This window comes from Schistocerca americana, chromosome 7 (assembly GCF_021461395.2).
Source record: "Schistocerca americana isolate TAMUIC-IGC-003095 chromosome 7, iqSchAmer2.1, whole genome shotgun sequence".
NCBI lineage: Eukaryota > Metazoa > Arthropoda > Insecta > Orthoptera > Acrididae > Schistocerca > Schistocerca americana.
In genome coordinates, this window is record NC_060125.1 from 357,847,020 (window position 1) to 357,862,638 (window position 15,619).

Here is a 15,619-nt window from a genome sequence, read left to right on the forward strand (position 1 = left end):
ACTTTACCTATGATCCTATGTGATCCTTTCATATCCCGACAAACCTACACCCAAGTATTTGCACAAGCTGGACTGACCCATATTGACACTTACTGTTTCTGTAGTTTTTCTCCTTCTGTGAAGTGCACAATTTTACATTTCTGAACATTTAAAACAACTTTCATCAAACAGTACTTCATTAGAGATAACAGTATCATCTGTGAAACACCTGAGATTACTATTAATATTGTCGGCCAGATCCTTAACACACAACATGAACAGCAAAAGTTCCAAAACACTTCCTGAGACAGGCCTAAAGTGACTTAAATCTGTTGACTCTCCACTGAAGATAACAAACTGCTCCCTCACTACTTGGATACCTTCAACTCCTTTACAAATTTCGGTTGATACCCCCAGATGATCATACTTTCATTAATAAGCATTGGTGTGGTACTGAGTCAAGTTTTCACAAGCCATGTTGGTTGGCTTATGGTATGTCATTCTGTTAAAAATACCTCATTATATTTCAACTTTGAATATGTTACAAACTCTACAACAGATGAATGTCACAGATATAGGAATGTAGTTTTGCAGATTATTTCCGCTACCATTTTAGTAGCTGTCTGTGACCTATACTTTCTTCCAACTACCATGCACAGTTGTTTGTTTGAGGGATCTTGGGTATACAAGGGGTAGTCAAAGTTTTAATCATCACTTTGAAAAATCTAGCTGCAACCTTGAAATTCAGTCATGGTTTTATTCCTCTATGTATTTACTCTTCAATGTGACATTTTTTCACGCAATGTATGTCATGACATATACCTTGATTGTTGAAGCCTGGATTTTGGCTGTTGAGGAAACATTCCATCACTAAAATCACCTTCTTGTCATCCTGGAAATGCCTGCCATGCAATGGTTTAATCATGAGAGGAAAGACGAAGAAATAACTAGGTGCCATGTCAGGAGAATAAGAAGGTAAGGCAAAATCTGAAAGCCCAAAGAAGTGGCATATGTGTGTCCTGTGCAGAATGATGTAGAGCATCGCCTTGAAACAAAAACATCTGTTTGTACAATTTTCTCCATAATGCTTGCACTTGACAGCCTGCCACAGCCTTGTCAATGGATTTCATTAGTACGCCCTAGTGATGATTTGCCCCTTATGAGCCTAATCTATTAGCACCATGCCATGGCAGCCAAGGAGAGCTTCTGTGAAGTTGGGGAGAAAGGATATATCTACTAGTAGAACTGCAAAATTTTACATGCTGCATCTTTTGATTAATGCCAATAATACACTGTCATCCCAACATGAAGGCACAATAGCCATAACTAAAATCAAGAGTTAAAGATTATCTTGTGACCAATGCAGGTACTGAGATCACGAGCAATGTTGTTGGTGCTGTACCACAGAAAAATAAAAACATGAGTAGAAAAAATTCAAAAAATCAAAATAGCTCAATGGATTTATGAGCTTCAAAAAATTCAAAATAATTATACAACTTGGTTGATGAATTTGTCACTTTTTAATTATGTGACTTCACTTCAGGGCCTTAGGAAAGAATATGTTTTGCAGTAAGATTGTATTAATCATAATTTCAAATGATTGACAATGTATTACTCTGTTATACAAATTAAATTATGTATAGTAGCTATATGAATTAAAAGTTAGGACACAGCCAAAATAGTAGATGAACATTTGTTTTTAGAGGCACATCTGCTCTGATGAAGGCCTGTTGTAGTATAAATTAGCCCAGTCAGGAACACAGTTGGTCTTCATATAGGACTCCTTCGTCAGGGACCGTGACACCAAGGAGTCTGTTGCACCAAATATTGCACCTGGAATAAAAAATTATTTATTTCGATATCTTACAGTACCATTAATACCAACCTAACAACTGGGAAAAAGCTGAATGACATCTGAGCTTAAAAGCTTCAAAACTATAAGAAATAGCTTGGTATTATATTACACATAAAATAAGGCCACAAGAACCTGATATGTATATCATCACAATAATGCTGACTACCGTATTTGGCATGCTTGCTTATTTAAGTCGTCTCTACCCTTTACATACTAGATTCTTGGTATTAATATTCTCCTCTTTGGAACATGGGCAGAAAGTTGATTGTCAGGGACACTGTGCAGCAACTCCTGTACAGGAAGTGTTGGACTTTAAATCATTTTACAGAAGTTACAAATCCGGAAGGGATACAATGGTATACAGTAATGAGGAAATGACATGCCCCAAGCCACTTGAGCCAATGTTTCTACAAGATTAAAATTATACGACGCCATGTCCCCATTTATTTGCCAAATTGTTTAAATACCTTGGGTACAAAGCTCATCTCAATTATGAACACAATAAATTCTGCCTTTTAGCACACATCTGCATCTTTCTTCTTTTACAATGTCCGCCCCGGTAGCTGAGTGGTCAGCGTGACAGACTCTCAATCCTAAGGGCCCGGGTTCGATTCCCGGCTGGGTCGGAAATTTTCTCCGCTCAGGGACTGGGTGTTGTGTTGTCCTAATCATCATCATTTCATCCCCATCGACGCGCAGGTCGCCGAAGTGGCGTCAAATCGAAAGACCTGCACCAGGCGAACGGTCTACCCGACGGGAGGCCCTAGCCACACGACATTTCCAATATTTCAGTGTCAAAATAACAGTATGCTTATTTTCAAGTTCACAAACCCCAACAGATGCCTTACAATTACTTTCTTTGGATGTATGATTTAGGTACTTCAGGACAACCAAATAAGGCACTGCTGGTGTTATGGCTGCAGATTCACATTCATCTTTATCCAGTTTGACCTTGTGTTTTTATCTCTGATGATCTCACTCTTGACGTAATGCTAAACTCTAATCTTCCGTACTATTGGACACAGTAAGTGACTTACATTACGTTCATGTAGTGAAGTTTTGAAATCATGATTAACATTGGCATGAGTAAAATAATTTTAATGTCCATATCTTCTTTTATATATATGAGGTCATCGGACAAAAAATTAGTCACCCCTAGACATAATCACAAGCATAATTTAGTGTCCAAGTATGTCACATCCAGTTTAAGCCATTCACTGAGGTTTTGATGATGCAATTCCACCAAAGTTGTGGGACTGCTGATGCCGGCATTTTACCTGCTGTTCCACCATGTTCCACAGATTCTCTATGGAGTCCAAGCCCAATGATTTTGCAGGCCAACTGAGATATAACATGGTGGGAAAGTCTTCAGGAAACAAACTACATATTCTTCCAGCCTGGCGAACTCTGATGTAGTGGTTGTTATGTGCCTGTGTGAGCAATGGCCTCTTGAGAGGCAACTAGCTCCAAATGTTCATTGCATGCAGTTGCTGTTGAGCTTGGAAATGACTTTAATTCACAAGCTGTGAAATGTGTCCCTGGTCCCTCTCAGTCACAATCTTTTTCCAACCACAATTGTCATATTATGTTTCACGGCCACACGTGTTACAACACCGTGTAGACACGTTGAACAGTTCCCTGCAACCATTCCAGCAGCTTCACACACCTTATGGCAATGAGTGTGGCCAAACAATATTGTCCATTTTGCCACCCCGTCACATCCTTAAATTCACTCATGTTTAGATACAATGTTGCTTGAAACATAAATGTCTCACTTAGCGCCTTACGTTCACATAGAGGCAATGCGTGCACAGTTGAGCACAGCTCAGTTGCTGTGCCACCCGTAAAAGCTTAATTATTCATCTGAGGGTGCATACTGGGATAACTAAAACTGCCATATGCAACATTCAAGAACGCCAATGTTCAGTCAGTCTTCACTTTCACAGCATGTTCAGTACTACATTGTCTGAAGATTATAGACCTACAGCAATGGATTACAATCACAACAGTGATGTAGAAACAAAGATGTGATACGGAGCACGGCAGTTCGGGGCATTTTCCTAAAAATACTCCATAAATAAACTTGCTATGACTTGTGATGCTATATAATTATTTGGAGTATTACCTATAATGCAATAATGTTTTCCATGTTACATATTAATTGTTCTTGGTGTTAAGATGTTCTGATCACATTATTTTATAGTGTTTATTTCTTCTGTAATCTCTAATCTTCTGCAAAACGCTTTGTTTTGAACAAACAAAAGCAGACATTAGCTGTCAAATCCTTCAGCAAGTTCAATTATATTCAGTGTTTGACTGCGGTAGGCTATCACAGAAGTCACAATTTTTCATGGCCCCAATGATGATGCCTAACAGATAATTTGCTACGTAACTACTGTGGTGCATACTACTGATGTAGGATCAAGAACTGTGTATTCATTCGTTTGTGTGTGTGTGTGTGTGTGTGTGTGTGTGTGTGTGTGTGTGTGTTTTTAGCAACAAATTAAAACTAGAGATTATCTGCAAGTACTGGAAATTGTGGGAATTACTTCTAGTTACTGACTCTTCTCCCATACAACTCAGCTGCTGTTTCTATCTAATACTTCAAACAACATATTAATGTCTTTGCATAAAAATTTCTCGCTTCACTGGCTGTGTCAAATTCGGACAAAATTCTAAGCTTTTGATGATATACACCATAATTTTCATCTTGGACTAAAAGTTACTGTCATGAGCTGGCAAGGTTCCCTCTTTTGTACCCCGAGAATGGCATCCAGTTGGCTGGATTATGTGACAATGGTGCTTACAGTGGTGGCGCACCCTACATCCATAGATTTTGCTTGCACTCACACTCTTAGCTTTGTTTGCAGCATCACCTGTCACATCAGGCAGGGACTTGTGGGAAGTTTTCCTCTGTATTTTTTCCCTCTCAAATGCATTCTTTCATGCGTTGCAATGTGCATAGCCATTGTCTCAAAGCTGTTTTCACAAAGTCTGATATCAACAGCTTCTCTAGTCACAGAATGCCAACCGTTTGATGCATGAGCCATTACTCTCATTTGATCAAACAAGATCTTGTTATTACTTAACAAGCTGTGCTCTGCTCTCAATGGGCACAGCTTTCACCATTCAGCTCAGAAGGGAGCTATGCTGAACACCTTGTTATACAAAGCCAGAACTATTTTGGACATGGACCACCTCGGTTCTGAGATTAAGTATCTGAAGACGATATTCAGAAGGAACGGGTGTTCTGTCCATGACATTAGATCAACGTTGTGGCTACCATTCCGGGGTGCAACAACAGCAAAATAGGTAGTCCTAAATAGTAAAGGAATCAGACCAGTCTTCAGACCACCAAGAAAAATTAAAGAAATATTGCAACCCGAAGATGATTTTGACCTGAGAGTACTAAGAATTTATAACATTCCTTGTGATACAAGCATTCGGATAAATCAGCAGTGGCAGAGCACAGCTTGTTAAGTAATAACAAGATCTTGTTTGATCAAAGGAGAGTACTGGCTCATGCATCAAATGGTTGGCATTCTGTGATCAGAGAAGCTGTTGATATTAGACTTTGTGAAAACAGCTTTGAGACAATGGCTATGCACTTTGCAACGCATGGAAGAATGCATTTGAGAGGGAAAAAATACAGAGGAAAACTTCCCACAAGTCACTACCTGATGTGACAGGTGATGCTGCAAGCAAAGCTAAGAGTGTGAGTGCAAGCAAAATCTATGGACGTAGGGTGCGTCACCACTGTAAGCACCATTGTCACATAATCCAGCCAACTGGATGCCAATCTCGGCGTACATGGACCACCTCAGTTCTAAGATTAAGCATCTGAAGGCTATATTAAGAAGGAATAAAATCAGATCAATGCTGTTGATAAAACAAAGATGTGTCTTTATTCATAAATGTTGCCTCCATGACAACAAGAGGACCAACACCTAGTATAGCTTCCATTCTGCGGCGCAACAAGTAGCACGGTAGGTAGAGCCCTGGACAGTCAAGGAATCAGACCAAATTCCGGCCACTCAGAAAAATTAAAGAAATGTTGTGACCCGTAGAAGATAATCTTGTCCTGACAGTGCCAGAAATTTGTAACGTTCCTCATGAGTGTGGAAAGAGTTACATGGGCCAGTCTATACAGAGAGCTGCTGATTGTTGCATTGAGCACCAACGTCACTTTAAATACAGGCATTTAGATAAATCAGCGGTGACACAGCACAGCCTGTTAAGTAATCACAAGATCTTGTTTGATCAAATGAGAATACTGGCTCACACTCCGAACTATTGGCACTCTGTGATCAGAGAAGCTGTTGAAATCAGACTTTGTGAATATAACTTCAATAGAGACAATGGCTATTCACTTAGCAATGTCGGCAAGAATGCACTTGACAGGGAAAAAACACAGGGGAAAACTTCACACAATCCACCACCTGATCTGATGGATGGCATTGCAAGCAAAGCTAGATAGAGAGCGCAAGCAAAATCTGTGGATGTAGAGTGCGCCAACCCCTGTACCTGCCATCAAGACATAATCCAGCCAAATGGACGCCATTCTGGTGGTATAAAAGAGGGAACCTTGCCACTTCATGACAGTCCATTTTAGTCCCCAAAAAAAGATGGTGGCAGATATCACTGAAAGCTTGGAATTGTGTACAAATTTGACAATGGCAAGTGAACCAAGAAATTTTTATGAAAGGCATTTATATAACTTGACACAGACCACAGTCAGCTGTCTATGTACTAGCAAAGTCATTACAACCCTAAGTTCAAATTTTCTAATAAATTGTGGAGTGGTTAATGAGACATTCTTTTACTTGATTTTTTAATATCTGAGAATTTTCAGTGTCTTGCCTGATGTCTGTTAGTAAACTGTTAAATGATTCTGTACTCCATTCTGGAATCTAGATGAAGATGCATAGTCTAAAGAGAAATCATTTTTACTCCTAGTACTTCAGCTGTGAAATGCACAGCTTATCCCATATTCACTTTTGTTATTAACCATAAATACCACCAGAGAGTATGTGTATTGGCATGTAAGTGTAAGATTCCCTAGGTCCCTGAAGATGTTTCTCCAAAATGGTCAGTTGCCAACTTCACACAATATTTTTACTGCACAATTCTGTAGAATAAAGACTTTCTTGACCTTAACTGCAGTGTCCCAGATGACTATTTTATAGAACAGAATTCAGTAAACATAAGCAAAGCACACCAATACTCCCATGTGTGGGTCAACACAATGACAGAGATTCTTAAGTGCAAAGCAGGCAGGACTGAGTTTCTTGTTTACCTTACCCATCCACCAACACCACCTATTATCCATCTGGATGCCTATGAACTTCACACACGGGGCCTCACCCAGTGTGTAAGTCATCTTGAGTTATTTGGAACTACACAGTATGAGTATTAGATCACGGATTAAAATGTTTGTTGTGGATCAGTTGTAAGACCATTTTCTTACTCTTCTGGCTCTGTCTGATACTGATGTGTTTGAGCTCATTATTAGTATACTAGTGTCACCATTAAGTCTCACAGCTTTTGAAAAGTCCTTTCATGTTCCCGATAAATTACATATGTAGGCCAAGAACAGGAAGGGGCTAAATACAGAACCTTGCGGGATGCCATTTTATGCATATCCCTGTCACATTAATGTAACACCTCTGTTTTTTATTGTTAATATGGCTATCCATGCAAGGGGACTGCCTTTAATGACATACCATTTTAGTTCCCCTCATAGAATTTTATCAACTATTCAAAAAAAGTCCTTGGCTAAATTAAAAAAAAAAAAAAAATCCAAACATGTAATTTCTCTCATTTTCTCACATGTTGTATTCTCAGTGAAAAAGCCTTCAAAGAAGGCAGATTGAGCTCCTGCTGAAATATGGTTCAATATTTTCTTCTAAAACGAATACGAGAACAAGAGAAGGAGGGATATGAGTCTATAATTATAGGTCACTTGCTAATCTCCACTTTTATAAATGAGTGATACTGCTACATACTTAAGCATTCACGAAAATACACATTGACTCATTAACAGGATACTGTAACAACTCAATAGGGGTGCCACCAAGTCAGCACAAGATTTTAGTACTTTAAAATACAATCATAGCCTATCACTTTCCAGCAGCCTAGTAATTTTTGTGATCTCCATAACAGGTGATTTAGCAAAACTGATGCTTGGTGGTGGTGGTGGTGGTGGTGGTGGTGGTGGTGGCGGCGGCAGCGGCAGCGTATGGTGTATGAAAGTAGGTCTAATGGACTGTGGATACAGCATTCTTTTTTGAGTGTATGTCAGTGACTAAATGCTATTACTATTTGATGAGTTGTCTCCTTTACTCCCAAATTATTTAAATTCTGACAGAACTTTCCTTACCATATAAATCTTAACAGTCTTTTTCAGTGGATCATTTTTAATCCCTATGTTTTCAGTTACTGTTAGAAAGAATTCACTGAATTTAGAAGCCAATGTTTTGAGTCTGTTAACATCTGTCTCACTGCTAATATCATCAGTAAATTGAACAGCATTCACCTTGTCAAATTTATTCCAATAACTTTACTTTGTTCTTGAATTTTTTTGGACTTAAAGCACGGGTTTTTCCACTTTGAAGCCACAGTAAAGAATTTCGGGGACAAGCTGCTTTTGTCCATGGTGTTAATCATCCTTTCCTTCAGCTTCTGCTCTTATCATTCCTGACCCATTGTAACAGAAAACTGGATTATTATTTTGTAAGAAAGTTAAGGGTCTTTAGAGTTCATCAAATTTCTCACGATTATATCTTCTGCATCACTGAAGATAAAATGCGGTTTAAATCTTTATTTATGCATTGAAACTAAAAGTTTACCTTAGCCCCCCAATGTAAGTTGCCAGTTCATGTGACTGCTGTTACAGCTCTCCTTCGTGCAGCTAGCTGACTCACTCACTATGTGTGTTGAGCGAAGATCGCAGTAACATAGCAACAAAATGTCTTTTACACTCCTTGTTTCAAAAGGTGCAAATCAGTTACAACTATGTGTTGGCAGTGTGGCACTGAACTCACTAAAGTGTAAGATGTGTATGAATTTTGTATTGCACCATTGGCCTCAGATGTTGCCTGATCTCACACCATGGTTTTCAGGGGGGGGGGGGGGGGCAGGGGTGTTGCAAAAGACTATAAGCCTCCCCTTATAAAAACTTGGGATGAACTGTAATGCCACAAAGCAACAGCAGTAAATGCCAACACCAGATATGCTTGCAAGTGTATGATGCGAGTATGATTATCATCTGAATGCTTGTGTCCTACATCTGCTGACAGGCATTACGAACATTTATGAAAAGCAAATGAAAACTATGATCCTAAAAGAAATTGTAAGAAGTACAGAAAGGTATGTACACACATGTAAAAGATGTACTCTTGTAAAATCAGAGGGATCTTTTGGAAATAAAAACGTTGTACCTCTATACGAAAGCCAAAATTGACCCGAAGTTTCTATGTTCATTAATGTGGAAGATATAGTCACGTGAAATCAAATGAACCTTTTTGTAATACTTTATATTTACAAAAGAATATAAAATTTCTCATCTATCTTTTTGTAGTATTTCATATTTAAGAGTGAATATAAAATTTCTCACTTATCTTCTTGTAATACTTTGTATCTAAGGAAAAAAAAATATCAAATTCCTCATTGATCACATGTCCTTGATAAACTACTTCCCATTGTTCATCTCATAAATTTTCTCTGAATGGTGTAACTGGATTAGCACTTATGCATAAGTAAAACTGTATGTTTCTTTCTTAGATGAACCTAACTGATGGGGATGCTTTATTGCTGCCATTTGATCTTATAGTAACAAAAAGCATTTATTATTATGAAAAACAGATGATTTAGAAATAAATTGTCAATTGATATTGCCCTATGTCCTCTTCTTGTCTGGATTGTTATATTGTGAACAAAACTGTTTAAGAGATGAATCACAATTAAGAAACAGTTTCTATTATAACTTAATGAATACAAAGATCTTGTTTCAGAACTCATCAACAGTCAAATTTTCTTTATGCATGCATAACATAGTCACAGACCAAAGTCTGTCACTGATCACCATAATAGTAGTAAGTGCAGATGCCCTGTTATTCTTAGATTTTGAAAAAGGAATTACGATTATTCATTGCATATAAAGCTTTTGGTAGTTGATTCAAATGGCTCTGAGCACTATGGGACTTAACTGCTGTGGTCATCAGTCCCCTAGCACTTACAACTACTTAAACCTAACTAACCTAAGGACATCACACACATCCATAACCGAGGCAGGATTCGAACCTGCGACCATAGCGGTCGTGCGGTTCCAGACTGTAGCGCCTAGAACCGCTCGGCCACCCCGGCCGGCGATAGTTGATTCAACATGATGTTTAATGATAACCAGTTATGTCTAAAATTTGGCAACCTTTGCAGAGAAATTGATTACATTACTTACAGTTAATTCAGTTGCAAAGTTATAATTTTTCCTTACTACTTGATAACTAAAAACTTTATTGCAAGAGACTCACCTCCAAGCCATGCAGCATAATTTTCTTTGGCAGGGGCTCTGTGAAATTTCAGATTTGGCAATGAAAGCTTACTGGCATAACGCTCCAAACCCAAAAGCTGTCTCATTTCATCCCGTAACCTGGCACGGAGGCCAGGTACCATTGCTGTCCCACCAACAATGAAGATATTTTCTGCTAGCGGCCGACGAGCATCTGTTGCACACTGTTTAAAATTGAACAATTATTGTAATGAATTATTCATAGTATTTCACAGCAAAATTAGATGCTTTTTCAGCAGTCATCTTACAACTAATTAAATTAAAAGACATACTATTTTTCAGTTGTCTTTGTAATGATACATATTTCACTGGTGATTGGGTAGTTATGGCAATCAAATAGTGATATCCTAATAACAGAAAATGTTCACACACACACACACACACACACACACACACACACACACACACAAATTCTTATTGCTGACAACTAATCATTCATTTACCACATCATAATGCCTCCTCCCATCCACTTTTACAACCTTTTCACACGTTCCTAATTGTTGAGGCCAGCTCTCCATTAAGGTCAGACACTGGCCTCTCATCATAACAAAAAATAAAATGATAAAAGAAAGATGCCCCATGATCCTGCCAAAGGAGGTCACGTGTCTCAAATATATTAAAATCACTTCTTTAAGTCTGCATGACTGAAGGACTGTCTACCACCACATGACTGCTGGTTGAATGTCTGCAGTTTGTTACTTTGTACCTCCCGTAGCTCATTCTCACATTTTTTTTAGAGCCTTCCCTTACTGTCCTATTAGCTTGCTCCTTTCCATTCAATCCCATGTGCTTGCTGACATAACCAACACAGACAGTGAGGAGGAGTTATCACAACAGTCCAAAATCAATCCATACTTGCGGCCTGCACTGCCAATGGCATTGCGGGCTGTGAGTGATCCCCGTAAGACGAATGGCAGAAAGGAGCCACACCCTTGAAGCAATCGCCATGTCACCTTGGCAGGATCCTGTGGCCAACCTGCCCGATATAAGCAGGCACTCCATCGGAAACTGCAATTCTTGCTGGTGCTCTGTACGACCTGCATATTACGTCGGCTGCCTTGGGGTGGCAACAACCACCTCAGATCTGGACAACTTTTGGACTGTGTGATTGTGTATTTATTGTTCACTGTTTGTGTATTCAGTGAATATAGCACAGCACACAGCACAGCACTCCGTCTTCAGGCCACAAGTGGCCCATTGGGACCATCCAACCGCCGTGTCATCCTCAGTTGAGGATTCGGATAGGAGGGGCGTGTGGTCAGCACACTGCTCTCCCGGACATTATGATGGTTTTCTTTGACTGGAGCCGCTATTATTCGGTCGAGTAGCTCCTCAATTGGCATCACGAGGCTGAGTGCACCCCAAAAAATGGCAACAGCGCATGGCGGCTGGATGGTCACCCATCCAAGTGCCGGCCACGCCCGACAGCGCTTAACTTCGGTGATCTCAAGGGAACCGGTGTATCCACTGTGGCAAGGCCGTTGCCATTCAGCGAATATGGAATAGCGGTAAACTTCAAAATGTTCACACCCAACAGAATACTATTTTCTTATGCTGCTTGGGGGGGGGGGGGGGGGGGGATATGTAAAAAGTGTCCTGTATGTACAGTTAAACTGTGTCAGGTGGGCACATTTGCAAAATATGAGGGTGATTACAGATAATGAAAGCACTTGAGAAAATTCTTTTGTCAATTACATATCTTTTAGTCGTTTCACGACAGCATCGGAGACCATAAATCTTTTAGGAAAGTGTATCTTAAAAACAATTCCAGAAAAAAACTATGAAGCAGACAACACTGACTCCAAACATTAACTCATCAGTATAAATTATGAAGGAGATTATGCTCAACAGAAAAAGAATAATAGGCTTCTTTAAAGTAAAATTTTATACACGCAGCCTCTTTACTAAGCTAAGCTTAAAAACAGTCTGCGCCTCTCTAGGCTAGACATGTACCTGAACTTTATGATAGAAAATCGAAGTTTGCCACACCCACATTTGTTTAAATCTAAAATGGCACTGTCTCTCTCAACAAAGAGCTTCCGAAGTTTCATATATTTCTCTTTTATATACATTCACAAAAGCCTTCACTACTGCAGAAGCTTTAGTTTCTCTGCATGTGATCTGAGTTCATTTGGGAATCATATGATCTATTTCAATACAAATGCCATTTCAAGATGGATTTTTCTGAATGTGTCCTTTGTAATGCCATGAGAATACTTTCTTCACTTAAGGCTCAGACAGTATATGTCTTTAACTTTATTCTTGAACAACCATCACAACTTTTGCCATTGTTGCTGTTGTGGTCTTCAGTCCTGAGACTGGTTTGATGCAGCTCTCCATGCAGCTATCCTGTGCAAGCTTCTTCATCTCCCAGTACCTACTGCAACCTACGTCCTTCTGAATCTGCTTAGTGTATTCATCTCTTGGTCTCCCTCTACGATTTTTACCCTCCACGCTGCCCTCCAATACTAAATTGGTGATCCCTTGATGCCTCAGAACATGTCCTACCAACCGATCCCTTCTTCTTGTCAAGTTGTGCCACAAACTTCTCTTCTCCCCAATCCTATTCAATACTTCCTCATTAGTTGTGTGATCTACCCATCTAATCTTCAGCATTCTTCTGTAGCACCACATTTCGAAAGCTTCTATTCTCTTCTTGTTCAAACTATTTATCGTCCATGTTTCACTTCCATACATGGCTACACTCCACACAAATACTTTCAGAAATGACTTCCTGGCACTTAAATCTATACTCGATGTTAACAAATTTCTCTTCTTCAGAAACGCTTTCCTTGCCATTGCCAGTCTACATTTTATATCCTCTCTACGTCGACCATCATCAGTTATTTTGCTCCCCAAATAGCAAAACTCCTTTACTATTTTAAGTGTCTCATTTCCTAATCTAATTCCCTCAGCATCACCCGACTTAATTCGACTACATTCCATTATCCTCGTTATGCTTTTGTTGATGTTCATCTTATATCCTACTTTCAAGACACTGTCCATTCCATTCAACTGCTCTTCCAAGTCCTTTGCTGTCTCTGGCAGAATTACAATGTCATCGGCGAACCTCGAAGTTTTTATTTCTTCTCCATGGATTTTAATACCTACTCCGAATTTTTCTTTTGTTTCCTTTACTGCTTGCTCAATATACAGATTGAATAACATCGGAGAGAGGCTACAACCCTGTCTTACTCCCTTCCCAACCACTGCTTCCCTTTCATGTCCCTCAACTCTTATAACTGCCATCTGGTTTCTGTACAAATTGTAAATAGCCTTTCGCTCCCCGTATTTTACCCCTGCCACCTTTAGAATTTGAAAGCGAGTATTCCAGTCAACATTGTCAAAAGCTTTCTCTAAGTCTACAAATGCTAGAAACGTAGGTTTGCCTTTCCTTAATCTTTCTTCTAAGATAAGTCATATGGTCAGTATTGCCTCACGTGTTCCAGTATTTTTACGGAATCCAAACTGATCTTCCCCGAGGTCGCCTTCTACTAGTTTTTCCATTCATCTGTAAAGAATTCATGTTAGTATTTTGCAGCTGTGGCTTATTAAACTGATTGTTCGGTAATTTTCACATTTGTCAACACCTGCTTTCTTTGGGATTGGAATTATTATATTCTTCTTGAAGTCTGAGGGTATTTCGTCTGTTTCATACATCTTGCTCACCAGATAGCAGAGTTTTGTCACGACTGGCTCTCCGAAGGCCATCAGTAGTTCCAATGGAACGTGGTCTACTCCGGGGGCCTTGTTTCGACTCAGGTTTTTCAGTGCTCTGTCAAACTCTTCACGCAGTATCGTATCTCCCATTTCATCTTCATCTACATCCTCTTCCATTTCCATAATATTGTCCTAAAGTACATCGCCCTTGTATAGACCCTCTATATACTCCTTCCACCTTTCTGCTTTCCCTTCTTTGCTTAGAACCGGGTTTCCAACTGAGCTCTTGATGTTCATACAAATGGTTCTCTTATCTCCAAAGGTCTCTTTAATTTTCCTGTAGGCAGTATCTATCTTACCCGTAGTGAGATAAGCCTCTACATCCTTACATTTGTCCTCTAGCCATCCCTGCTTAGCCATTTTGCACTTCCTGTCGATCTCATTTTTGAGACGTTTGTATTCCTTTTTGCCTGCTTCATTTACTGCATTTCTATATTTTCTCCTTTCATCAATTAAATTCAATATTTCTTTTGTTACCCAAGGGTTTCTACTAGCCCTCGTCTTTTTACCTACTTGATCCTCTGCTGCCTTCACTACTTCATCCCTCAGAGCTACCCATTCTTCTTCTACTGTATTTCTTTCCCCCATTCCTGTCAATTGTTCCCATATGCTCTCCCTGAAACTCTGTACAACCTCTGGTTCTTTCAGTTTATCCAGGTCCGATCTCCTTAAATTCCCACTTTCTTGCAGTTTCTTCAGTTTTAATCTACAGGTCATAACCAATAGATTGTAATCTATCTTATACCTTTTAATATCTCCAGGGTTCTTCCATGTATACAACCTTCTTTCATGATTCTTAGACCAAGTGTTAGCTATGATTAAGTTGTGCTCTGTACAAAATTCTACCAGGCAGCTTCCTCTTTCATTTCTTAGCCCCAATCCATATTCACCTACTACGTTTCCTTCTCTCCCTTTTCCTACACTCTAATTCCAGCCCACATGACTATTAAATTTTCGTCTCCCTTCACTATCTGAATAATTTCTTTTATTTCATCATACATTTCTTCAATTTCTTCGTCATCTGCAGAGCTAGTTGGCATATAAACTTGTACTACTGTAGTAGGTGTGGGATTCGTATCTATCTTGGTCACAATAATGCATTCACTATGCTGTTTGTATAGCTTACCTGCATTCCTATTTTCCTATTCATTATTAAACCTACTCCTGCATTACCCCTATTTGATTTTGTGTTTATAACCCTGTAGTCACCTGACCAGAAGTCTTGTTCCTCCTGCCACCGAACTTCACTAATTCCCACTATATCTAACTTTAACCTATCCATTTCCCTTTTTAAATTTTCTAACCTACCTGCCCGATTAAGGGATCTGACATTCCACGCTCCGATCCGTAGAACGCCAGTTTTCTTTCTCCTGATAACGACATCCTCTTGAGTAGTTCCCGCCCGGAGATCCGAATGGGGGACTATTTTACCTCCGGAATATTTTACCCAAGAGGACGCCATCATTATTTAATCATACAGTAAAGCTGCATGCCCTCGG

At 39.4% G+C, this 15,619-nt stretch overlaps 1 protein-coding gene and 1 pseudogene across 1 annotated transcript in view; both read right to left on the reverse strand.

Moving 5' to 3' along the window:
* Nucleotides 1-716: 716 nt before the first annotated feature.
* Nucleotides 717-15,619, reverse strand: part of LOC124622595 (actin-related protein 10) — a 48,554-nt gene continuing 33,651 nt past the window's right edge. Inside the window, exons 7-8 of the mRNA XM_047148347.1 lie at nt 10,363-10,564; nt 717-1,812 (exon numbers count right to left, since the gene is read on the reverse strand). Of these exons, the coding sequence (XP_047004303.1) occupies nt 1,679-1,812; nt 10,363-10,564 (336 nt within the window). The 3' untranslated portion in view covers nt 717-1,678. The remainder of the gene's footprint in view (nt 1,813-10,362; nt 10,565-15,619) is intronic.
* LOC124623458 lies at nt 11,770-11,886 on the reverse strand (annotated as a pseudogene).